This window comes from Festucalex cinctus, chromosome 9 (genome assembly GCF_051991245.1).
Source record: "Festucalex cinctus isolate MCC-2025b chromosome 9, RoL_Fcin_1.0, whole genome shotgun sequence".
NCBI classification, from domain to species: Eukaryota; Metazoa; Chordata; class Actinopteri; order Syngnathiformes; family Syngnathidae; genus Festucalex; species Festucalex cinctus.
This window is the reverse complement of record NC_135419.1, coordinates 8574895-8602335: the sequence shown is the minus strand read 5'-3', so window position 1 is coordinate 8602335 and position 27441 is coordinate 8574895. Positions and strand designations below refer to the sequence as shown.

General features: G+C 38.6%; 1 protein-coding gene across 1 annotated transcript; it reads left to right on the top strand.

Annotated features, from left to right (window-relative positions):
- The first annotated feature begins 362 nt into the window (after positions 1–362).
- Positions 363–27221, top strand: LOC144026404 (ras-GEF domain-containing family member 1C-like). The gene is made up of 14 exons (XM_077533068.1): positions 363–776; positions 14988–15203; positions 16592–16714; positions 16842–16979; positions 19765–19986; positions 20690–20764; positions 21743–21844; positions 22884–22986; positions 23076–23155; positions 23902–23997; positions 24074–24169; positions 24256–24379; positions 24482–24554; positions 25697–27221. Exons 2-14 carry the CDS (start codon positions 14994–14996, stop codon positions 25719–25721), a joined length of 1467 nt encoding a protein of 488 aa, XP_077389194.1. The 5' UTR covers positions 363–776; positions 14988–14993; the 3' UTR covers positions 25722–27221.
- The last annotated feature ends 220 nt before the right edge of the window (positions 27222–27441 follow it).

Below are 27441 nucleotides of genomic sequence, written 5' to 3'. Positions count from 1 at the left end.
TTTTGCTGCTTAATTCATATTCGACAACATTAATCAGAATACTGTGTTTAGACTAGTGGGGCCATAAAACATGTTATTATAAAGAATTTTTTTTAGACTTCCCCTGTAATGACCTTGCCTTTATTATAAACTCAACTCAGCTTAAGTTTATTTATATAGCGCTTTCAAACAGGTTGAGCTGTCACAAAGCTTGAAGCTATGATGATATTGTCATCCCTACATAATTAAAAGCTTTAGTCAAAGACTTACAATGTGATTAAACCCCCTGACATGGTCTGAAATAAGGAACACTTGATTGTGCGTTCTAAAGTCGTCATCCTGTCCTGTCTTGTTTTGAAAGTCTGAACCGGATGGATGATGCGCGTGTTATTCTCCGCACTCGACGACTGCGAGTACTTCTCTCCTCTCGTGTCTCATCTCCTGCACTGTGTGGACGTGTTGATAACCTCCATCGTGTCTCATCCCAGCGCGGACCAGGACGGTCGCCACGCCTTTAGGGAGACACTTTGACACGGCGTCAGATCGCCTCCTGTGTCCGTCCTCTACACCTGGCAGGATTTTTTTCTCTCTCTCTCTCTCTCTCTCTTCCTACTCCGCGGCAGGAGGAACATTTTCTCCTTGTACATCAATCACGCATGCTGCGCTGCCTGTTCTGTTTGGAGTGTGATCGTGCTGCTACGTGGACGTAAAAATTTGAGGGATATCTGGAGGTCCGCTAGTGTTTACATCGGATAGCCACTCGTCGGATCAAGAATGGGGCTTGCAGTGTAGTGGTGGTAAGAGGACACATTTACATTTTGTCTATAAACATAATTGTATTAGTTCACGCCCTCGGCCAGTGCGTTTCCTCTAAAAATATGATTTACTTGCCGTGCCATATCCACTGCGGAACCCCTGACCATTTTCAATAATTGCACTTAATCGTGCTTGCTGCGAGTGTGTGCGTGTGCGCACGTCTTAAGGGGCGTATGAAAGGTCCCTGAACCCGAGTGACCATGTGGCGGTACAATATTGGACTGTGTCAAGATAAAGATGATGGCCATTGATCGTTCGTGTAACTGTCGCACTGGAAACGTTCTTTTTGTAATCATTGGTGAGTAGCCATATATATATATATATTAGGGGTGTTAAAAAATCGATTCGGCAATATATCGTGATACTACATCGCGCAATTCTCGAATCGATTCAATAGGCGGCTGAATCGATTTTTGAACTTCCATTTTTAATGGAAAAATATTCAACAAAACGTCTGACTTCGGGTTAGGATTCACACCTTAAGCATGGAAGAATGTTTTATGAACAGAACATTAAGCCTTAATATTTTATTTTAATGCTGTTCAAGCATGAAACTGATTACAACCTGTATAAGACTGAAGTTTCAGATAAATAAATAATACATTTTCATACAAATCTTACACTCTACAAGTTTACTGATTAGTATTTTCTAAATTTGAATGAAAAAAATCGCAACAATCGACTTATAAATTCGTATCGGGATTAATCGGTATCGAATCGAATCGTGACCTGTGAATCGCGATACGAATCGAATCGTCAGGTACCAGGCAATTCACACCCCTAATATATATATATATATATATATATATATATATATATATATATATATATATATATATATATATATATATATATATATAGTACAAAATGGGGGGAAAAAATCAGAATGTTGCTCTAAAAGCAGCCTTTTTTTTTTCTTTTTTTTTTTGCCCCAGGCTGACTGATGTAGCAGCTTGGCAAAGCAAGCTGAAAAGGATTTGTTATCTGTCTTTAGCAGCTTACTGCAAGGTGCACAAGTGCGAGGCGAGCTCCGTCGCAAACCAGTTAGGTGGGGAGGAAGTCTACTCGGGGTTTGCTGATATTACCAGTCAAGCCACTCGCGTGCGTCGCTCCCACACCCCTCAGCTACTCTCGGTGCTTCTCGCCACGTTTGTAGACATTTAAAGCTTCCTCCGGTTGAGGATGCCACCCTGAGAAATGCGTCTGAGATATGTTGGCAGTGTGTTGTTATTCTCTAGCCACTGTTGATTAACTGTAGCAGCACCACAAGCTTTCCTGACAGCAGTCATGATGACGTGGTAACAGTCAATGAATTAATAGTCGGTTTCATTCAATTTAGGTTAGCTTCCTGCAACTTGCCATTGTGCAATTTGTTGAGACGAGTAGTCAAACACTCTGAAGAGTGGCTGATACTTTTTATTGCATGCTATCTAAGTGTAATACTTTAGTGATGAAACAGAAAAGCAGCATGCACCAAAGTGATTATTTACAACATAGAACTGGTGTGAGGTTACAAACAGCACACAAAGAAGCATCTTGACATGCCACACCTGTGAAGTGGATGGATTACCTTGGCAAAGGAACACAACAAGTGCAGGTACAGACAGATGCAACAATATGTTGTTGCCCGCAACTTGACTTTGGTTTGTAGATAAGACCAGGTGTGCTGCTGTTAGAGTTTGAGACAGGTCTGCCAAAAGGGGGCCTCTTCATGTTTGTGTAAGAAGAGGGCAGGGTCTGTTTCCCTGTCTGGGGTACAGGAGACACAGCCGCTTGCAATGACAGCTTTATCGTCGCCACAAGGTTTATGGTGGGGCCGAGCCGTGTGTGCGTTTGTGTCAGTGCAGGAATTCCAATTCTCTATTCCACAGACATGAGATAATTCCATCATGGCCTTGAGGCAAAGCAATCCAAACAGCAATATAGGAAACGGCATATACAGGCGAGTGATACAATCCCAAAGGATCTTGGGCGTCCTCTTAATCAATTAATTAATCTGCCGTGCTGTGATTGGCTGCAAAGTAGTACAAGGTGTTCCCCGGCTCTCGCTTTATAGACAGCTGGGTTAGGCCCGGCGTATCCCAAATGAGGACAAGCACGATGGAAAATGGATGAAATGATACAATAATAATTCCATCCATCCATCCATCCATCCATCTTTTACACACGATCAGGATTTTGGAGCCAATTAGCGAGTAAAAAATGATTACTGATCTGATCATAAGTTGGACAATTTGTGGGGGATTGGACTGGACTGGCCCACATATCGCCAAAATGTAGGGTGGGTGGGGGTGATGTTTGGCTGTAATACTTAAACCCTAAAAATTAGCTCCAAAACATATTAAATACATAGAAAATGGGGCGGGGGGAAAAACAGAAAACTGAAAATTATTTAAATATATGGGAAAATAATTGAAAAAAAAACATTGACCTGCAAATTATGACATTCCAGCCAATCACCAATTTTGAATAAATACAAAATATCTTAAGCTCTGCATAAATCTAGACCACAGCTGTCAAAATTAATCGTTTAAGTAATCGATTATCAAATTAATCAACAACTATTTTAACAATCGAGTAATAGATTGAAGCCATTTTTTATTTTAAATTGTCCAAGTCGTGATTTTAGCCTATCACCATTAATTGTTCACTGATTTCTGTAGTCCTTCATGAAAGACGACTGATTATCTTCTGTGTTTAACTTATTCAAACCCAAAAACGTGTAAGTACGTTTTTTAATTATTAATACTTTCTTCTTTCCTACAAAAAATGTATTTGTTGTTGTTGTTGTTGTTGTTTATTGCTAGAGCACATAGAAGCTTTGATGCAGCTTCTCACCTGAAGAGGTGGCTTAAAGCAATGGTAGTTATTACAAAAAAAAAAATAAGGCCAGCAGGTGGCAGCAGAGTATAAGAGATCAGCCAGGGCCTTGTTGCAACAAGCTCTTTTTGCCAATGTTTTCAAGGTTTGTGAATAATGAAGAAACTTAGCTATATTCTAATGCTAATTGGTGCAAAACGGAAACAGATACAAATACCTTTAATGATTTAAAATGAAAAATTAAAATGAATCTGATTAAATAATTGCTAGATTAATCAATTCTAAAAGTAATTGATAGTGACAGAACTACATGTATCTATTGTTTATTATTTTTGATGTGAGCTAGCTCTGTTGCTATGCTAATGGATCATCCTAGACGCTAACACGGCATCAGTCGCCTTTCTATTACATCATCTCATTCTTCAGGCATGATTAATCAATTTTCCATGAATGTAACAGATGGATTTTGGTCACGCCTGGAGATTGGTGATGACGTGCTAAAGCGGGAACTGTTATTTTAAATATTATCTCCATGGTCAAGTGTTGCAATACTTGTAATCCAAATAGTGCGTCTGACAGGAACTGAAATCTTTTTCAGGAGGTCTCCAGCGGGGAAGTTGCGCAATACGAAAAGGAAGTTATTACTCTATATGGTGAAAAATACAACAAAAAAATGCCCAGTGTGCATTTTCATCTCATTGTCAAAACATCTTCCATGTGTTTGTGCCCAATGGGGAAATCCCTCAGTTTGACAAATCAGATTATGTAGGGGATCGGCAGGGGGCCGCGTTGTCAGTTCCCGCTCAATTCTACTTTTGATTGACTGGTGGCCCGAAGTCAGCTGGAAGTCAGTGACCCCACTGTGGCCCTGAACAGGATAAGTAGCGTAGAAAATCGATTGATGATTTAAAAAAAGAGGACAAAAACATTTTGATGCTGCACCTGACAGAGCCTCACGTGATATTTTCAGACTGCTGAACTTGTTGAGCGGAGTCACTCTGTCAAAAGAGTGATGTGCCTGAAAAATCGTGGACAAAAGGAATTTTGACAAAAGGGGGATGTGGGGGAGCCACAGTGGGGAGTTCAACAGGCGTCTAATTACCTCCCAACAGGAGCCTTGACTCCATGGTAACGCTTCACTCACACACAGTCGGAGCGAGCATTGTAAACCGCCACATGGCTTTTGACTGGCTGGGTTCGAAAAAGCAATGGAGCTGATTGTGTCCTACTGGACTCTTCAATTTTCAGAGCATCTTACTCATATATTGATATGGGCTGATTACCAGTTTGACGGTTTGCCATGTTTTTAAAATTAAGGTTTCAATAACTGCTAGCAAGGCAAAATGATTGGCTGATTGCAGAGTTGAGTACACAAGACGCCTCTTTGGAGTTAATTTCCTCCAATGAACTCTTCTTGGTAATCAGAAAGGGGAGGGGTGAGCATTTATGCACAAAGGAAGAGGAAAGAGGCCGCAAGATGAAAGACACTGCGCTGTTGATAGGTCTCAAATTCTGGGCCTCGAGGGGCACAGCTTTCCCTCCAACACACCTGATTCATTGGACCAAATCATCAGCAAGCTCTGTGAAACCAGATCATGATCCGGATCATTTGATTCAGGTGTGTCGGATAGAAACATCCAAAACATACAGGACAAGGACCAGAGTTTGAGACCTATGATTTAGTGTGCATTGTCCTAAGAAAAATGATGCCAGTGTGTACTTGTTAGCCCAAGGACAACATGAGTAGCACACAGGTCTGTGACTACTACGAAGAATTAAAACAGAACAAGAATATTAGCTCATTCACTCCCAGCCTTTTTCATAGAAGCAATCCCCTTCACTCCCGGCTGTTTTAATGGATTTTGATTGATTTTGCAAGGCCCACACAATATTATGTTCTATTACTATAAAAACATGGAACCTACCAAAAGAAAGCGTAAAGTCTCTTCTTTCATCAGGAAAAAAAGTATATTTCTATCTGTTTCCGTTTTGCAGCAATTAACATTAGAATAGAGTTAAATTTCATCATTATTCACAAATCCAATTAAGAATTGTGAGTATTTGAGCTTTTTTTTTTCCCCAACATGACCCTGGTTGATCTGTTTTCTCTGCTGCCACCTGCTGGCCGTTTGTGTAATAATTACCATTTCGTCAACTGTTCTTTGCAGTTGAGAGGCTCCATCAAAGCCTTCTGGATGATCTAGCATTAAGAAAAAAAAAAAACAAAAAAAACGGATAAATACGTCTTTGGGACTTTAAAAACATTTAAAACAGAATGTATTTATACGCTTTTGGGAGCAAATGAGCTAACATTTATTTATTTAATGAAACTTAACGTGTTACACATTTCCTCTGTTCCAAATATGTTAGATTTTGTTTAAAATTAAAATAGATTGTGTTCCAAGGGTAAAAATGTATTTTCAATTCATCCAAATATTTCAAAACGTTTAAAAGCTGTCATTTTAATACTTTTGATACTGCAATATTTTAGCTCATTAGCATACCATCAACAATGACTTTTGCGGGGTATAATTTTGTCGTTTTCTATAAAATTATTGTATGGTAAATCATAAACCCTGCTTACCAAAATTCAATGATGAAATCATTTTTCTCAAATAGATTTCTAGCCAGTTAAGGTAAATAATTGATTTGTTAGTTTGAGCCGACTAATGATAGCGCTTTCTCTAATCATATTAGCGTATACGAGGCAAGAATTACGATGGGAGCGGATTGTGTATTCCCTCGGCACTAATTACGGCGCATGGCCATCATACATCCGTAGTGATACGGTGCACGACATCTGCCCGCGCTCGTCCTAATGAGCAGATACATATCTCATCTGCACGAGAGGAGACAGCCGTGATGACTCCAGTCGACGTCTGATGATTATATTTGCATCTGTTAGCGTGGCGGCAACATATTGCACATGTTTGCTGTGTTTGTCTGCGTGTACATGAGTAGACTCATTAAGGCCAACCTTTAAAAGAATTTGCGGTATTATGCATGCATTTGTTTCAGCGTTTGCTCCACTCTTGTTTTCGTTCCCTCATTTTTTGTTGACTAGCTCTTAAGTGGGAGTAAATATTGATATTTTGAGAGAAAATTCCCCTCCTGTCCTAAACGCAGCTTTCAGAGGTGGCTGTAGATTGGTAAGAATACGTGACACTTCTTTAAAAAAGATTTATGTCCATTGTGAATGGCAGATTGAGGAGACTCACAAATAAATCTCGTCACCGCTAAGAGTGTACCTCATCTCAGCTCCAATTATGTGGAAATAAGATGCACAACAAATGTCAGACACTCTCAATTCATTTCAGAGTGTCATTATACAGCCCATCAAAAAGAGAAAATTGTAGTGTCTTAAATGTAGAGTGGTTTTCAAGTGGTGTCGACAGGTTGGATCATGGTAAGCTTTCTGTTACGTTGATTCGTTTGTGTGTTTGACCTTCAGTCCACTTCACGTCAAATTTGGGTCGTATTCAGGTGCAGTTGACAGGGAAGTGAGTCCAACTCAATACTGTCTTGCTTTGGCTATTTGTTTGCCTGTCAACTGCGTTTTAGAGCTTGAAAATGAAAACATTATTAAATCTGTTGTAACGGTTTTGTAGCATTTTGATGTAATCAAATAGTGACATCATCAGCAGCAGCAGTGACATCACGAACACCGTTCACTTCTTGAAACAAACTTCTTCCTCTTGTCGTTTTCTGGCCCATCCATAGACTTGCCAGCTTAGTGTCTTATTCATGTACAGTACTTCTTACTATGGTCTTCAGTGTTTTAGTCATTTTCTGTTTTTTAATCATCGTCAATGAAAAAAAAACCCATTTGAATTAGAAAATCGGTATTGATATAAGATGCCAACAACATGTAATGCGACTGAATTGATCGTTCCATTTGAAATACACGGAGATACGTATTGCATCGTCTTTTATTTGTAATTATTTACACTACTTTAACTGTACTGACATGTCCTTTCATATGTATGCAAAATGCCAACAAGAAACTCGTTGCGTCATACCCTTTCGAACTAAGCCGTACCATAAGGAATCGTAATCCCGCTGAGTCTAAATCGAATTGCACTTTTACAAGGGTGTGAAGACTTTTTATGCCCATTGTGATCCCATTCGTTTATATGTTTCAAACACATTGGTGTCATATTGTTTTTTTTTTTGTTTTTTTAAATTTCCCATTACATCTATTTTTTTGTTTTGGTATGATTTTTATTTTATTACAAATGCTTTTTCATTCATCATATATGTCCTTTTTTTCACTTGCATTACTTTCTTACATTAAAAGTACGTTTTTTTTTGTTTTTTTTTATTGTCGTTACAGTACACAGCACAGTATATATTTTTTCATTTATTATGTTTTTTTCGTTTTGGATTTTTTAGTTCATTATGAATGCTTTTTCATTCATCGTTTTTTTTCATTTACAGTCAATTTTTTTCCATTAAAAGTATGTTTTTTTGTTTTGTTTTTCTTTAAATGTATTTACTTGTTATACAGCACAGTATATATTTTCTATCTCTGGAATGCAATGTCATGGAACGACGGGACAGAGAAAAAAAAAGCACATTGTTTAAAAAAAAAAAAAGATTAAAAACGATAAACCCGCGATAAACGAGGTACCACTGTACAACACCATTGTCTAACGTGTAATTTTTAAACATCCTCTAGAAGTATTTGCATATTTGCATTGAACTGTATACACAATCCCTTCGCCATAATATGGCCTCATGATGCACGATGTGCTCCGCTTTTCATTCTGACTTTCTTCACATCGCCAACTACTGGCACAGCAAGAGTATATATTACAGTGTTTTCATTCATTTATAATGAATGGGGATCATTTTCACAACATTGTCCTCTGTGAGAGAAACTCACACAGAATAAAATATTTTTACTAGGTGGTTGTCCGCTACCCTTCAATCCATGCTGCTTGCCTTTGCATGGTGTCTAAAAAGATATATCACCCTCCTCCGCTTCATCTGAACAGTAGCGCAGATGGTTGCATTTACAGTGAAGGTGTGACTAACCCTTTCAGCCCCTTTTATACAAGCCCATACACATGACCCACCCGTGTGCATGCACACAACTGTGTCCCAACTCGCTCAAGAATGAGGCTGGCTTGGTGGGGTGTGGAGATCTCGAATCTCCAGTGGTCTTGATGGGTCGTGTCGGTGGCTAACAGGTGCCACGTGTTAACCTGTTTCGATTCACAGTCATGTCAATAAAAGGACTCGGGGAAGTGCGATTGCCCAACATGTGTCATAGCATAGCTTTGGAGGAGAATGGGTGGGGGGCGGGGCCGAAATGCCTCTGCGGTAACTCAATCCTACGTTGGGCTGCGGTGTGGGTGCAAGTGTGCATGCAAGTTTATATTTTCTTCAAGGCACAATGAGCTCATTTGTTTGTGGGTTTCGCTCCTCCTCAGATACACATCATGAAATGAATGGAGGGGCGTGTAAGTGGGACAAGACTGGAGTTGGAACTTACATCTCTCTGGGAGCACAGTTTGAGTTTCCAAAGAACACTCTTGGCGTTGCAAAGCAGCAGGGCGCACAAAACAGTGTCAGGACCGAAATGACACAAGGAAGCACGTTTTTAGAGCACGCTCCCAAAATAGAGGACATTGCCATGTCTTAAAGGAGCGATCACGTGGATGCGAAATTCACGTTGGTAGACAATTTTCCTGTTTCGCCTTCCTTCTTGCAGCTAAACTTATCCCATCTAGGAACAAGGAAGTATTAGCGGAAACAAAACATGGGCAAACACCTTTGAAATCTGGTATTGTGCCCCTGTAGGAAACGTGATTTTTGGATTGACTCTTGTCAATTCAGTGTTCTATAAGGTCATTTATAAAAGAAAACAACCACATTCAGTCATGGTATAATATAAAGCAATACGGTATGTGAGGATCATTTTATTTCTGCTCATCATTGATGAGATGTAACAAAATATTGAGAGCATGTCATAATGCAGTTTTTCAGGAAGTCATTTGCACAGCTGATAAAAAAGAAAGCGGAACATGTATGTGATGTTTGTTGTTTATAGTCAAGTATTGTGAAACTGGCACCTCTATGCAGCCAGTAAGCATGACAGTATTTCCTTATTTTTACTCCTTAGCTACACTTATGAGAATTTAGTCATCTAAGTTGTAGAAACGTACACTCAATTTTTCCAAACAATCAACAATACACCATTATTAGCATTTTATTTTTTTTTTGCCAACAGTTTATCTATTGTTGTATCTATTTGTAATATAAAAATGCTTGGTGACTTTCCACATTGTTGCTGGGTTAAAAATAACTCAATTTTGGTTGGAAAATGAACCGACCCGCAGCCCGCTACTTCACCCAACTTTGGGTTATTTTGTAACAAAACAACTCACTTTTATGGGTTATTTTGGTAAACAAACAAACAAACAAACAAAAAAAAACAATAGGGTTTTTGTTTCAAACAAATAAAGCCAGAAATTTATGTCAAATTGACTCAAGTTGGTCCAATTTTTGCCCAAAATTTGTTTCTTTTTGACCTAGCATGTTTACCATATGAAATGATTCAAAATTGTCCCACTACATTATATGCAGATCCGTAAAATAAAACAAAACAAAACTATGTATATATATATATATATATATATATATATATATATATATATATATATATATATATATATATATATATATATATATATACATATATATATATATATACATATTAGGGGTGTTAAAAAATTCGATTCGGCGATATATCGCGATACTACATCGCGCGATTCTCGAATCGATTAAAAGAAAATCGATTTTTTTTTTTTGTGTGTGTGTGTGTGTGTGTGTGAGAATCAATTTTTAAACGTACATTTTTAATGGAAAAATATTCAACAAAACGTCTGACTTCGGGTTAGGATTCACACCTTGAGCATGGAAGAATGTTATATGAACGGAACATTAAGCCTTAATATTTTATTTTAATGCTGTTCAAACATGAAACAGATTACAACCTCTATAAGACTGAAATTTCAGATAAATAAATAATACATTTTCATATAAATCTTACACTCTACAAGCTTACTGATTAGTATTTTATAAATTTGAATGAAAAAAAATCGCAACAATCGACTTATAAATTCGTATCGGGATTAATCGGTATCGAATCGAATCGTGACCTGTGAATTGTGATACGAATCGAATCGTCAGGTACTAGGCAATTCACACCCCTAATATATATATATATATATATATATATATATATATATATATATTTAATATATATATTTATATATATATATATATATTTATATATATATATATATATATATATATAATATATATATATATATATTTATATATATATATATATATATATATGAATGTGTGTATTTCTTTATTTATCTAATCGATCTATTTATTTATATAAATATCCTATATAATAAATATTAATAAATCAAATATTTATTGTTGAAAAAGGCATACTTTCATTCCAAAGTTTTTACATACTTAGCCAATATAGCTGATTCTGATTCTGAAAATGTGAACAATATTAATTGTCTGCTCGACTGTCTGCCGTTTGTGCGTTTTGTCTTTTTATCTATTACATTTTTTGTGAGCCTATCATGGTCATTGTGGGTAAATAATTTGATAGGGTTCCTGTGTGATTGTAAGTGTGATAACCTCAAAATTCTTTTTCACAGACTCCAAAAAATTCACAATTATAGATAACGCTGATATGTAGCCTTCTACTCACATCTACCCCCATTCGAGTTTCACCTTTGTCCTTCGACTCTGTAATAAGGACAAAGGTCAGATTGCAATTCGATTTGGACTGACGAAGCCTCTTCAGTCTGCTGCTTTTAACCCAGTTAGTTTCCTTCACACATGCACACACACGCAGGTATGTTGTAGTTGTATGTCGTGAAACAGGTTTCGCGGATGACAATGAAACCAAAGAAGAGTAACAATGCTGTGAATCTGTCTGACAGCTTCAGGTTTGATGCCGGTTTCACGCTACGATGACACACCTCCGCTTTACTCACTCGCCACTAGACTAGTCAAGGGCGCTGATAAAAAATGACTTGTCTCCAGACAGTACCATTGTGTTAATCACAATCGAACAAAGCAAGCGGATCTCCCCCGATGGCCAAGATAACAGCCCGACTGAAGCTCAGACAACACATGCACGCTCCCATGCGCGCCGTAAAGGGCTTGAACAATGACGCTCTCAGTCTAGACAGAGAGCAGGGCTGCTTGGTTGGCCCATGGAGATTTACAGGGGGGGGTTAGAGCTCACACCACCACACTCACCTGTTCTTATTTGTGCGTTTCTTTGTGTGTTTTCGTGTGGTGTTAATACAAAGTGACAGCCACTGAGAAAGAGTAGTGTGTTTGTGGTTGACCTCTTGGTCACATTGGAAGTAAACATTCATGAAAGCAACGTAGTGGAAGAATAACAACATTGTCAAAAGTAGAAATAGAGTTAAAACTGTTTATACGAGGGATATGTTCCAGTCCCAGACGCACGTAGTAGGTCAAAATCTGCAATATAGAGTTCATAAAATGCATAATATAGATTTTAACTTATCAAAATACACTTTTGAATGTGTTCGTTAGCGCTAGTTTTCACTCTTGCTAGCACAGCTAGTAGAGTGCTTGATTCAAGCTGTATATTTGTCAATGCCAGGTGAACTTTAATTTAAAACTGACAGGTTAAACAAAACAGGATTAAACTTTGTATATTTAAACACTCGAATGTTAAAAAAATAAATAAATAATAAATTTCATCTAAGTCCGCTAGCTTAATGCTAACATATAAAGTAAAATGCTATGCTACGCTAGTATGCTATGAGTTGACAGGGGTGTGGGGGAGGGGATGGAAATATATTTCTCATTATGTCGAAACATTTTCTCATTAGGACGAGAAACTTTCTCATTTGAATGAGAAAGCTTCTTATGAGGAAAGAAAATATTCTATAAGCTACTGCATGCTCACAGGTAAAGACAAAAACTGCTCTCAAACATTTTCAAGTGTCATTGACTATGCTTACAATACATACAGAAATTAATTGCGATATAGTTAGGACGGTCTCTGCTTTTTCAACACGGAAAGAGTTCGGTGGAGCGAGTTTGACTCTAGTCACGACATGCTAAAATTCTAAGATTTGTATTTAATCCATTTATCTCAATAGCTGATTTTGTAGTGCTTGTAATTGTAAACGGGCAGAGTGACCCGATGTGACATTCACATGCAGACATTGATGACTGGTTTCCGTGTGTTAGAGGGGCTGCCCGACTGAACAGACTTTGAGAAAGTAGCTGCAGGATGGCTGTGACGCAGTTGAATCACAAGCAGGCAGCTGCCGTTGAGGAGGCCGGCTGGTACGTAGTAAATAGAAGATTATCTCTAATGATACAGGAAGTCTTTGACAGTGTGTGCACGTAGAATAAATCTCACTCAACAAAATTAATTTTGTCTGTGAGGATTTGCTTGCGTGGAATGATTTATAGATGTTGGGTACCGGTATTTAAAAGAAAATCACTTTCTGCCCTTTTTGGCTTAACTTATATCACGGACAAGTTTGATTTTTTTTCCCCTCACCATTTATCAGGCCACGTCTCCATGGTAATGCAGTCCAATGGAGGTTACCTCAAGGACACCACCAACTCCGGAAGCTAATTTAGATAGTGACACATCACATTTTGAGAGGGAAACATGACATGGGGACCTACTTTGATTTATTTTAAACTGCAAGTCTAAAGTCACAAAATCACATCTGTCAGTTTTCGATTTCTTGCTGGTGAAGATTCTAGAAGCTACGGGCATGAAGCTAGAGATAAAGTTGCGGGTTTCCGAAAGCCATTAAGACCACCCATCCCCCTTAGCCTTTTGTTTGCCTGTCTGTGTGTGTTTGGGTCGAGGTGTGTACACATGCATGAAGAAGTTCAGAAGAAATAGTGGGGGAGCAGAACAAAGAGAAACTGAGCCATTCTCACAGGAAACTGGAGACATGTGTGCGAGTGAGTGATTGACCTTTCACCCCAGGCAGCCGGGATGCTGCTCTATTGAGATGGCTGAAGAGAATTGAAGGTCACCCGGGGATAACTAAATGCCATTCTCGGGTTTCTTCCAGGAACAGAGGGTGTGCTTAATTGATCAGTATCTTCATTTTGCTTGAGTTTATTTGTGTGTAACTGTGTTTTGTACTTTGGTTTAATAATTTGGATTAATCTGTTTGACACTTTTCGACCATCAAGGCCCTCAATGTGCTTTTACACAGTTACCTCAGTTCAGTATTTTTCTCAAGGATATTGACAAGCTTTAAACAGCCAACTGATGAGTTCAAGTTCAGCCTTGTTGCTAACCAAAACAGTAGCATCTGCCACTTAGTTGAGGTATTTCAGATGATATGATTTTGCATCGCCTTTCATGGCGTTCTAGTGGCCTCTTTGCTCTCTCCACGGGGTTGTTTATGTCCATTTTTATGCTTTTAGATTAGTCGCCGCTGTCCAGCTGGTCTCGGTTCATGCTATTTATCTTTATTTGCTCTATAATTGTCCCCATCCTTACCCTAAATACTCCGAGAGGCAATTATCCACAAAATAAGCACTAACCAGGGACATTCTGTGCTGCTATCGATTTTAATCCAGTGTTTCTCAGCATATACTGTCAGATTATTTTTTTTTTCAATATTGTTGTAATAAGTAATTTTCCGAGCGCTGTACTGAAGCAAAATAGCAAGATGGGGGGGAAAAAAAAAAAAACAGTCACGTATTTTCATGTAATAAAATGGAAAAAAAGAGCGCATTTAAAAAAAATTAATTTGTGTGCCCCGCCCCCTGGTTGACAGACAAACGGAAGAATACTCACTCTTTGACTGCCAAAAACGTTTAACTCTCTTTAACTTCTGACATGTTTCTCAAGATCTCTCTGTCAGCTTGTTTTTTGTTTTTTTTTCCAATTGTACCTTGAGGAACATGAGACCATCTGTTTGTATAGTATCCGTGCAGGGTTCTCAGCTTACACAACAGTTCACTGAGTGCTCTGATGCGGTGTCAGCCCAGCGAGGGAAGCAACATGTTGAATTTTTAACGCGCGTAACCCCAATGCTTTCGTACAGCGAAAATGGAGGCCACACACTCATTTTACAGCCGGTTTCCTTGGCGACTGAGTGACCCATATTTTCATTGGGTGTTGTGTCTTGTGGGAGACGGCACAAATGACGACAAAAGTGAAAAGTGGATGATGCGCTGAGAGGATAAATAGAAGACCAAACGGAACATCATACAGTATACTTCTACTTGACAGTTCATCATTCTGTCTTTTTTATTTTTTATTTTTGCTAACAATCTATTTTTATGTGCATCTGGTTCGATTCCAGCTAGGAATGCCCCAGACTGTGTGCTCAGGCACCATGTTCACCACTCCTAGTGGCTTCAGCCCCCATCTGGCCTGCGCTGAGCCTGAGGAGGAGGAGGAGGCCGCACAGGAGGGCCAGGGGCCCGCGGCTTGCCTGGCCGATGGGCCCCCCATCAGCTCTGCCTCACTGGAAACCCTCATCCAGAATCTCGTGCCTACTGCTGACTATTACCCTGAGGTAAAGGGCACTTTGTAGAGCGCTGGTATCCAACGCAAAGCAGAATAATTGTAACTGGGATCAGCACCAAATATTGCACCTGCTGTATTTGCATTCATTCATGAGTATGAGGAGCCGTATTTCACAAATGGAACAAAAAATTTTTTTTTACGTCTGTGTGTCAATTAGTTTATAGTAGAGATGCTGCCATTGATTGAAAGAAAGCGTGTAACTTTTAGTTTTGAAGTTTAAATATTAATGTTGTGAAAATACACTTAAACTGACTAAAACACACGCTTTTAAAGTATTATTGAGCACTTGTTTTCACTCTCCCTGTCATGAAATGAGAGAATATCGAATCAGAGGAAGCAAAAAGACTCACTCGCACTTTCTCCAAATCTGAGGCAAAATCTTGCTTGATTCAAACTGTTTGCTAAAAGCTATTTGTGACCCCCAGATGGAGTTTATTGTAAAAATTACACAAAACAAAAGAGAAACATTTTGTGAAGTATTTAGACACCAAAATTTTGCAACTACCCAATGTTTTTTGATATTCAGATTTATTGAATAATCAAGTTTTTGGACAGTTGGAAATAGAACGCTACACAAGCTAAAACATTTTACTTAATAAAAAAAAAATAGTCTCTTGGCTTATTTTTTAGAAAATGAATGTTTTTATTCTCCTAAATTTTAACCGTGCATAGCACATGTATTATCTTTTTAAGAAACATTCGCAAGATGTTGGACTATGAGATGAAGTGACGTCAGAACCTCAGTAGCTGTTTAGTCTGTTAAAACAGAACTTTTAAGGAAGCCTGGTTTAGTGTGTCGGGCTGTCAACATTAAAATTTGTAGAGTCATTTTTGTCTTTTTAATTAAACTGTCTTTGGAAAAAAAAGTTTGACGGACCTGCTCGCCTTGCTTAGCGGCTAGGTGCTAACCACTAGCCGCTAACACTTAGAACAGGCGGCACATTTTACAATGCCAGTGTAATTAATTAGTTTTGTTTGTTTGTTTGTTTGTCTTAGTGTCCTAAATTAATTAAACTGTCCAGCTTCCAGTCAGGAAGACAAGTCAGCCGCCACGCCATCACAGACTGCCACAAACAACTCCAAATTAAAAGCATACCAAGGCATTGATGATTATGACTGTATTTAGGAAGATTTTTTATCTTTATCACCACATTGGCGGCGCGTTTGTTACCCTCATAGCATTGCTACAGCTAGCTTGACTGTCTTCCTGGCAATGGGATTGCTTCAAGTTCTGAGATAATGCAGTAGCATAGATGTTTACCATAGAACCGTCGAAACTATTCATTCATTCTCTTCACAAATGAAATGTTTCATTCATCCTTGGCGCAGGTCTTGTTGACACGACGGCAAATAATGTCTCCTTCTGTCCTTTGACAGAAAGCCTATGTGTTTACGTTCCTGCTGAGCGCCCGTCTGTTCATCCCTCCTCCGGAGCTGCTGGCCCGCGTGTGTGAGCTGTGCATCAAGCAGCAGCAGCTGGACCAGAGCCCACTCGATACGGTGAGCACTGCGCCACATTTAAAACCACGCAGCACTCCTTCATGCACAGAAATGAGAGTGCATCCTCCCTTTCCTCTCCATGTGTGTAACTATGACTTCTTTATGATTGTTGTCATCCAAACAACAGGCAAGAGTGCGCAAGTTCGGTCCCAAGATCCTGCAGCTGCTCACCGAGTGGACAGAGACGTTCCCTTCTGACTTTAAGGAGGAGAAGATGATTGCACTCCTTAAAGACATCATCCACAGGATAGCTCCCTGCGATGAGGTCATTACATATTTTTTTTCAATATCTGATAAGCGGTTCAGATAACGGATGGATGTTTGGGAATGGTTCTTGGATGCTACACTCGAAGCAAGTTACATCATTACGTAACACATACATTCTATAGAGCTCGAGTAAGGAATGCAGCGATGGGGAAATGAATTCTGCTAAATCACTACCACTGTGTGTCAGTGTGAGGTTGAGTAGCCACAGCACAGTGTTACACAATGTTTGCGTGGCAGGGCTGAGAGGAAAGAAGGACGTTAAGAGGAGTGGTTGTATGTGCAGCCTCAAGGGAGGATGGACGGATGGCCTAAGAACACAGTGGGGATGGGCTCCTGACGACAGAGGGGAAAGGTAGAAGAGGATTCTGAGCTAAAGCGAAGATGGAGGAAGTAGATTTGAGGGCAGAAAGAAGGGAAGGCAGGCAGTGATGAATGTGCTGCTATTTATGTCACGTATGTGTGTGTGGGATTCATTCATTTGTACGGCATACTGACCTCACGGCCTTTGTGACCAGAATTTGGAGGGAGGAGCAAAGCGAAACACTTAGTCACCGCATCACTGCAAATGCATGCACGGAAAAAGAACGAATGAATCATATTTGCACAGTTACATCATTGAAAATATTTTTGTGTAAATGCATCTAGCGGACCACGTTACAAATGCCTGGACTTGTCTTCTGATGTAATAATAGTTTTGCAGTACAATAGCCATTCAAAGAAGTATTAGGGCCATGGTGATACACAAGTTGGTCACAAGTGAGATGTCTAATTTTTTTTTCTTTTATCATAAACCCCCAAATTTTCTCAACAATAATATGTTTAATGCAGCCCCACTAGTCTAAAGACAGTATTCTGATCAAGATTGCATTTGTGGAATATGTGTTAAGTTGTTAGATGGCGGCCATTTTAACACCTGCTGTCGGCTGAAAACGGCCAATCACAGATGACCTGTTTTCTTAAGCTGAGCCGTGATTGGTTGTTGCCTGATCCCTGAGTAACTACGGCAGTGGTGCCCAAGTCCGGTCCTCAAGAGCCCCTATCCAGCCTGTTTTTCATGCCTCCTTCCTTCAACGCAGCTGAATCTAATGATCGGCCCATCAGCGAGCTTTGCAGAAGCCTGATAACGATCTTGATAATAAATCAGGTGTGTTGGTGGAGAGAAACATGGAAAACAGGCTGGATAGGGGCTGTCGAGGACCGAACTTGGACACCCCTGAACTACGGTATGTTGTCATTTGAATTTGCCAGCAAGTGACAAAATGGCCGCCACCTTAGATGGATAAACGACAATATTGTGTGCGTGCCTGGCCTTTAGTTTGAAGTGAAAGTCGGTGATTGAGCATGTAGAATTAGCTGCCTGTTAACTAGCTAAACATTAGCCACTCTGGTGTTGTGTGACAACTTCAGTTGAGCCCATTGGTAGGTGGACAAAGAATGTGCTTGTGTTTGCTGTATTTTGTTATCATTTGTTCAATAAGCCATTGAACGTGCACCAGCGGCTGTATCTATCCTGTGGAGGGATTACAATTCTTTCTAACTGCTGCTGTGGCAAATGCGCTAACGATGTTTACTGTTCATGTGCAGTTGTGTAGGCCTAAGCGAGTTGCGCTTTCCAGGAGAGCACATTGCGCTTTATCTTAATTTTTTTTTAGGTTTGAAGTCTGTGGTTTCCGCATACTTACCTCCTGCTACATGAGTCAGCAGCAACAGGAAAAATAATCACTGCAGAATCCTGTGATATGGTGAATAATCAGTGATATAAGTGCGATAAAAAACATCTGTTATTCAGTGAAGCCACAAAAAGTGAACCGCAATATAGTGAGGGATGACTGCATTATAGTTCAAAGTTCAGTATTGTAGCACAGGACCAAACCATAGCATCACTGATCTGAATATGACTGGCTAGCTGATAGCACATACACGCCCGTACATGTCGTTGAAGTCACAGGGTGGCCATCTTGCTCCTCCCATCTCGCGAGCAGACGACAGTGTAAACTATACGGTATATGTACAGGTTAGAAATATACAGCTCGTAGGTAATTAGTATAGAGCCGGGGGCAGGGTGGGGAGGTTTGTGGCGGTTTGGTCACTATTTTTTAACAAGTAAAAAATAAATAATAATAATAAGTATGTTGGTATGTGCTGCTTTGAAAACCCCCTTTTTCTTTTATCGCTCAGTTCCTTTGACCCAATATTACAATTTAGATATGGCAGAGGCATTTTTTGTTGAATTACAGTTGTAATTCTTTAAAAATATACATACACGTTTTCTCCTGTAAATATCATTAAGAATCTCATTTATAGATGTATTTAAGGCGTGTTGTAAAATGTCTCAAGTCCTCTTGTTTATGTTTAACAAATTTAAAACATCATAAATCATGCTGTTTCTACTAAGTACTGTCTCAAATGTTCTCCAATTTCTATACTGTAAATGTATAGGCTCGTATGCCGAGAAACGTTTCTTGGGAGGAGCAATATGGCTGCCTTGCGACTTCAAAAGTCTTGGCCTATCGGCTATCCAGTCATATTTTCAGATCAGTGCATAGTGTACAGTATATCAAACCGGTAGCTCTTCCTGTCAATCCTTTTTTAACTTTGAATTTTGGGGCACTAATTAGTGAACCGCCAGGCTTTCCGTTTTATCTCCCTCTGTTGGTCATTGTTATTTTTCACGTTTCTCTGACAGGTTGTGATTGTGACAACAAATTCCTTGTGTTTCTTTTACATACTTGGCCAATAAAACTGATTTTGACTCATCACCTCTCGTTTTTTTTTCTGTTCAGGCCTACTGGAAAACCTTAAACCAGGTGCTGCAGAAGCTGAGCCAAAGGCTGGCCTTGTTGAGTCAGGGGGAGGAAAGCATCATCAAGGTCTCCCTCAATGCCTCCTACATCTCCGACAAGCTCGTGGCCTTCAAGACCAAGCCCCCGCCCATCCAGAAGGACATGCTCTCCATCTGCAATGACCCTTACACGCTGGCACAGCAGCTTACCCACGTGGAACTGGTGAGGGAAGGGCGGAAGAGGGGGAGGTTGGGGGCTGGGGGTTGGACAGAGGTCAGGAAATGAGATGATAAGGAAAAACGGCTGGTGGGAGTTTGGAGAGGGGAGGCCAAGGTTGGTCAAGCATTGAGATGGCGGCGTAGGTGAGGAAGGTAAGTGAAAATAGTTGGCTTCCATTTTGGAGTCATTTAACAGCAGCGAGACAAACTACATGGCAAAAGAACACCAATGATTGCGTCGATCCGTGTGTGCGTGTGTGCGTACTTTTATGTGATGTGGGCGGTTGTATATTTGTGTAAGCGTGTATACCCGTGTCTGAGCGCTGACATCACCCCGACCAAGTCAGTCATGCGCCCGGGGCAGCAAACTACGTGAGTGTATGAGATGTGACAGCTTCACACTCTCCCACCCCCACACGCACTCACACTTGACATTACAATGATTTGCATTTATTTCCGTCAGACGTAACAACTACATGCCTAACAAATTTCATGTATGCGACATTTTATTTTGAAGGCCGCACAAGCTTGACAAAAGGTCAAATGACGAGTGACAATCTTAATAGACGATAATATTTTGCAGCCCGTTTGAGGAAACGGAATTCCCATGAGTCTCGTCAATTGCGTCGTTACGTCCATCTACTGATTGACTTCCATTACTGAAATGAAAGAATTATTAATGCTTTTGTGTGTGTGTTTTTTTCCAGGAATATTTGAGTCATATTGGACCCGAGGAGTTTGTTCAGGCTTTTGTTCAAAAAGACCCGCTTGATGGAACGCGGGTAGGTTGTCAAGTTTTAACTCAACTCAACTCAACTCAACTTTATTTATAAAGCACTTTAAGAACAGGCGTTGCTGTATACAAAGTGCTGTACATAAACATCAGCTGACATGCTGACAGCATCTGCAGCATGAAATTAATAAATATGACAGCAGTGTTTTTATTTATTGATTGACATTTAATTCTATTTATAGATTTATTTTTGTATTTATTTCCAAATGTATTTTATATTATTAAATGTATACATTTAGATTTTTATTTTGTATTTATTTTTACTTTATGTATTAATGTATATATGTATTTTTGTTGTTTTTATTTCCATTTATATTTTTTGTATTTAATTTTTGAATATTCTTATATTCATTTTTAGTTTCACTTTTATTTTATTTTTTTTTTTTTTATTTTGGCATTTTTGGTCCTCCATAGTGTGGCTATTTTGATTCACTTCCAAACATACTAAGGGTTATAGTGAGGGAACACTGTAATTCTATTTATATATTTATTTTTGTATTTATTTCCAAATGCATTTTATATTGTGAAATGTATACATTTATATTTTTATTTTGAATTTATTTTTACTTTATGTATATATGTATTTTTGTTATTTTTATTTCCATTTATTTATTTATTTTATTTAATTTTTGAATATTTTTATATCCATTTTTATTTTGAGTTTTATTGGCATTTTTGGTCCTCCATATTGTGGCTATTTAGATTCACTCGCAAACGCACTGTGTTAAGCAATGCTGTGCTTTTCTTTTGTATTTGCTTGCCGTCTCCAAAGTGCCGTACGGTCTTCCTCGCGCTATCGATCGCGTTTCCGCCGCTCTCATCCTGCTGCTGCCTTTGTCGTTTATGCTCGCGCAGGGGGTCATCTTGTAGACAGGAAGCTAATTACCATTAGAGCAATTCCCGATGGAAACATTTCCGTTATTCACTTGTATTTGCTTGTTTGTGTGGGTGTGTGTGCGCGCATCAGCAACAGCCATGCTTCAGCGACCAGAAGAAAACGTCCAACCTGGAGGCGTATGTCAGGTGGTTCAACAGGCTGTGCTATCTGGTAGCGACTGAGATCTGCATGGTGAGTACTTGATATGGGTGCACTTATATGGAACAAAAATGTAAATATGTGCACATTTTAGAGTGGCCTTTTATGATAAGACACGTGGAATAATCATGCTGTCTAATCAGTATTTTGCTATGCCGCAACTGTGAGATGGGTGGATTATCTTGGCAAAGGAGAAGTGTGCACTAACAGATTTATTTATTACAGAAAAAGTATGTCTTTAAATGTTAATATTTTGTCTATAATTAATTTGATACTTTCATTATTTTTCACGTACAATTAGTACCTTTAAAAACTCATTTTGCAACTTGCTGTCGACTGAAAATGACATCACAAGGGCTCAGGTAGTTAATCATAGCTCACCTGTTTTCTAGGTTTGGTCATGTGACATTCACAAGCTGAGCTGTGATTGGTTACCTGACCCCTTGTGATGTCAATTTCAGTCGACAGCAAGTTGGAAAATGTGTTTTTAAAGGTACTAATTGTACATGAAAAATAATGAAAATATCAAATTTATTATAGGCAAAATATTAATGTTTGACTGCCAAAAATGGCTAAATAAGTAAAGTATCACTTTAAGTTCCGCCAGCTCATGAAAAATTCTGATTTTGGTAAATGTGTTGTATTACGCAATTCAAAGCAATTTAATTTTGTAAAAAAAACAAACAAAACAAAAAAACAAAATGTATTGCAAATTGTATATATTATATATGTTTGATAGGACTGCCATGAGTAGCTGTGAATTTATGACTCGTGAGTGCCCTCTTGTGGTAACTTTTGTATGCACATGTTCTCCTCATGTAAACCTTTCTGCAACGTCCTTTTTTTTTTTTTTTTTTTTTTTTTTTTTTTTTCTTGAGACCAAAATCACTTTCCTCTGATTTGAGTTATTTAAATGTAATTACTGTTTGGTTCCTTGGTAAACTCCCACTCATTTCAAGCAAGGCGTTTGACTTTTAGTAAAAGAAACACCTCATTAGAGGTTCAACAAAATGAGGAGCAGGCCGATCGATTTCTCTGTGTCCTTATTCCGGTTGTTTATTGTCGATTGCAGCCTGCAAAAAAGAAGCAGAGGGCCCTGGTGATCGAGTTTTTTATCGATGTGGCCAGAGAGTGTTTCAACATCGGAAACTTCAACTCACTCATGGCCATCATCTGTGAGTCTACTAACATTATGTTTAATTGAATGTCAAGGTATTGGGTGACATTAATAATTGAAATACGCCCCACCCCCCACCCCCTTCAGCTGGTATGAATATGAGTCCTGTGTCAAGACTGAAGAAGACCTGGGGCAAGGCCAAGACTGCCAAGTTCTTCATTTTGGAGGTAAGAAAATACTGTTCACGAAGCGACAAATAATAGGGAGTTGCTAGAATTTCCGACCGTCTGTGAGGCTCTGAAGGTGTCGGAATGTGATTGGCTGGAGTGACTCACTCGGGAACAATCATGTCCATGACGTGCATACTGAGCTTGGAGAGAGATGAGAGCCTAAAAAAAATGTCGATTCCCACCTACCTAAGTATTTGTTTATATGATGTAAGGCTGTGCAATTAACTGAAAGTCAATTACAATTTCAATTATAACACTCCAGAGTTAGAAAATCAGCATAATCGTTAAAAAAAAAAGATTAATACTCATTTTTGAGTCGTTTAAATTTATACATTTGTCCTTTTTAACATTTTAAAATAATTTAATAAATTGTGTTCCGTCCAAAATGAACTTGCATATAGTGTTTCAAAGAATTTTTTCAGAATATTTTTTATTTTTTTTACATTTCAACATTTTCTTGTTTTGTACCAAAAAATAAATGATCGTCCTACTGCACAGTGCACATGCTGCACTCCAACTTCAAGTTTTTGCCAACATAAAAATAAATAAATCAATAAATATTAATCTAAATATATATTGTTATAAATTCTGTTTGGTCCAAAAGGAACTTCCATAAATATTGTTTTTAAATGCTTAAAATAATCGTTTGAATAATCGTGATTTCACTTATTGCCAAAATAATGGTGATTATTATTTTTTCCATAATCGAGGAGCCCTAATATGATGTGTGTTCCCTTTGACAGCATCAAATGGATCCCACAGGGAACTTTTACAACTACAGGACCGCACTGAGGGGCGCCGCCCATCGCTCTCGGACGGCCAACAGCAACAGAGAAAAGGTCGGCCTCCGCGTCGTCTCGCCGCTTCTCTCGCTCTTCGTCTTGCTTTTCCCTCACTTTCGTTTCCCCATTTCAGATTGTGATCCCCTTCTTTAGCCTTCTCATCAAAGATATTTACTTTCTGAATGAAGGATGCGCCAATCGACTTCCCAATGGCCACGTGAACTTTGAGGTGAGATACTGTTTTGCTGTGACCATCGTCGGGAAAAATATTCTCTTTTCCATTTTGTTCGTGAACATTAGTTGAACTTGTTTTAGAAATTTGTGGAGCTGGGCAGGCAAGTTGGGGAATTCATGATCTGGAAGCAGGTGGAGTGTCCGTTTGAGGAGGATCAGGTCATTCTCCATTACCTCCACACCGCTCCCATCTTCAGTGAGGATGGTTAGTGGTTGTTGTTTTGAATCATATTCATTATTGTGGTGGCACTTTGCAAGTATTTCACTTGAAACATTCAAATGTCAAATTTAATATGCTTCTCTGCAGGACTCTACCTTGCATCCTATGAGAGTGAGAGTCCAGAGAACCAGGTTGAAAAGGACAGGTGGAAAGCTCTCAGGTAAATGTCAGTCAAATGAAATAATTGTATTGTTATTCACCTTGAAATTTGATGACTTTTCTAAAAGTGAAACTATTCGACACGGATTTACTAGTGTGTTAAATCAAACGTTACATGCCATAAATGTGTGTACTTTGCAGAGGTGGGCGTGTCAATTAATTTTGACGTTAGATCATTCGTCAACGGCCGGGACAACCGTCTGTCATAGCCAATCCGTCACTATTTTAGGACAGTCCGTCACTCTGTCATCAGCATTATCGTGAGGAGCTGTTGAGTGCTGAAATATATATATATATATATATATATATATATATATATATATATTTTTTTTTTTTTTTTCGAAAAACAAAAAACAAACTTTTTTTTACTCATTTGCTCCCAAAAAGTGACTGCTAATGCCGCTGTAGCAAAAAGTGAAGCCGACAGCGGCCATCTTAGGTTGCCACTTGCTAAGCTCGCCTATCTTGAATGCATTGAGGTGTTTTTATGTTATTTACTATCTGTGGCGTACGTTTGCACCAATAAATACAAAACGGTTACATAGACAGGCGAAAACCTAGTTGAGTTTTTTTTTAAATTTAGTTCGTTTTAATTAGTTTTCAGGGTGGTTCTTTTAGTTTTAGTTAGTTTCAGTATTAGTTTTTTTTTTAATGTCTATTACTTGCATGAAATACCGTATTTAAAAAAAAAAAAAACATAGGAGCGACAACATCTTAAGGTGCTTTTCTATTGGCTGCTGTTAGATGACGTCACTCTGTCTGACACACTTTCAAACGCCTTTATTCCGGTTAATGTCAAAATAAATCTACTTAAAATAACATAAAATCATCCCCAAAGGCTCATGCGTGAAATTAATTACCAAAGACTAAAACAAAGGATATTTTTGCTTATAATTACTTGTAGTTTTAGTTTAGTAAACATAAAATGTAGTTTCAGTAAGTTTTTTTTTTTTAAAGCGTTTTCGTTTTTATTTTATTTCGTTAACGCAATTGTTTTTTTTCAATTTTAAATTTTCCATTACTTTTAGTTTACTAAAATAACTTTGCTTCTGTAAAAACATTCCCCTTTTCTCTGAAAATGATTTAAGGATGAGCGGAATTCTGCTCGAGTCTCTAATTCAGCATCTTTGTTCTCCCTCCCAGGTCAAACGTTCTGGGAAAGACATGAGGCACTGACGGCAGCTTTTCCTCTCGCCAGCGAGGGAGCGCAAGTTCTCATTGCACTATAACGAACTGTGAAGGAACCAAGCTGGTACTTAGGTGTTTCCTATGAAGAAAAGATGAATTTAAAAAAAAAGGATGATGAACAGGATTCATCAAGATGAAGAAAAAAGGGTGTGATGAAGAAAAAAAAAAGATGTGAAAATAACGAAGCTACTGAACACATTTTGACATAGTACCACGATGAACGTTCGTTTACTCTGTGAAGACGTGTTTACTACCACGGAGAGTACAGTTACAGGGAAAACCACTTTATAACATCAAATTCCTACTGATGCTGTTGTTGTTTTTGGTATTTGCTTCTCTCTTTTTTCTCTCCCTCTTAGGTCCAAAGCCTCGATAGCTCTTTTGACATTTTCCTTACATTGTAATGTACTGTAATGAAACTTTCCATGATGTGACGGGCGCTGGCTTGCCCATATCAGCTGTTGAGTTTTATACCGTTGGTCGACTGTAGTGAAGGAATTCATGTGTATGTGTGACTGGGAGGATTGGGAAGTATTTTAAGTGAGCGTGTGTGTGCGTTCTCCATGTGTTGAACTGAGATTGTCTACTACATGAATGACTGGAAGTTATTTATTATTATTTTTTAATTATTATTATTTATTGTATTTTATTTTGCAGGCTGGGTTAATATGTGCTGTTGTTCACATGTATTGTGCCATGAATGCGGGGAAACTTCAGTTAGCTCAGCCAAGCGTGTACATGCACCCGTCATCTTTCTGCTCCTCAGGAAGTCTTTTTCTCTTGACTGATGTTCAGTTGTCTTATTATATTTATGGAGATTTCCGTGCTGACAGATGTATTTCTTTATGGTACTTTTATTTGAAAATGAAGTGATATGGCATTTTACAGTGGGTTCTCTCTTGAAGGGGCATTCGGCAAGTTCACCTTGTGACTATATCACAAGCTGTAGTGATGATGCGTTGTTATATGCTAATGAAGGACGACAGTGTTAAAGTAACAAAGGGAAATTGTGCCATATTAATTTACCGGTGAGGTGTTCTTGTTTTGTGGGTTTGCTTTTGGCCTTTTTCTCGTGCTTTTTGGAGCTCTTTATAAGGATGTCCTAATAGGGAAGTGAGCCGAACCAGTGTAATTACAAGCATTTCAAAACCACCCTCTTCATTATAATAGCTTGATGTCAATATTTTCTCCTAAGATGCACATTTTCCTCTCTGTAAAACTAATAACTCTGCTCCTCAACCATGAACTTTCTCCCTGTAACCTTATAGATCAGTTATGGCAACCACGGATCGGGTTTGATTACATTTATCCTGTGATTTTGATGACAATCGCCTGCACAACATCCATCACATTCATTTTTACAATAAGTGTGTTTTAAGGGTGGGATGCACCAGTGTTTTCCTTTGTTATTTAGGTCAAACTGATTCCATCATCACTGCAAAATGTGTGTTAAAACCTTTAATAAAGTAAGCCATGCTCAGGTGTTTATCTTTATTTACACCACAGTGTTTTAACTGTGTACTGTGAATTAACTAGTTGGTAAGTTTTGGTGATCTTGTACTTAAGTAAAAATATAGATATTAAAAGGGGGGCTTGTAAAATTAGAAGTAGGCTATTGATTCTTAAAATAAAACAGTGCAGACTCTGAAATTGCTACGGATAAATATTTTGCTTCTAATATATTGTATTATCATCTAATA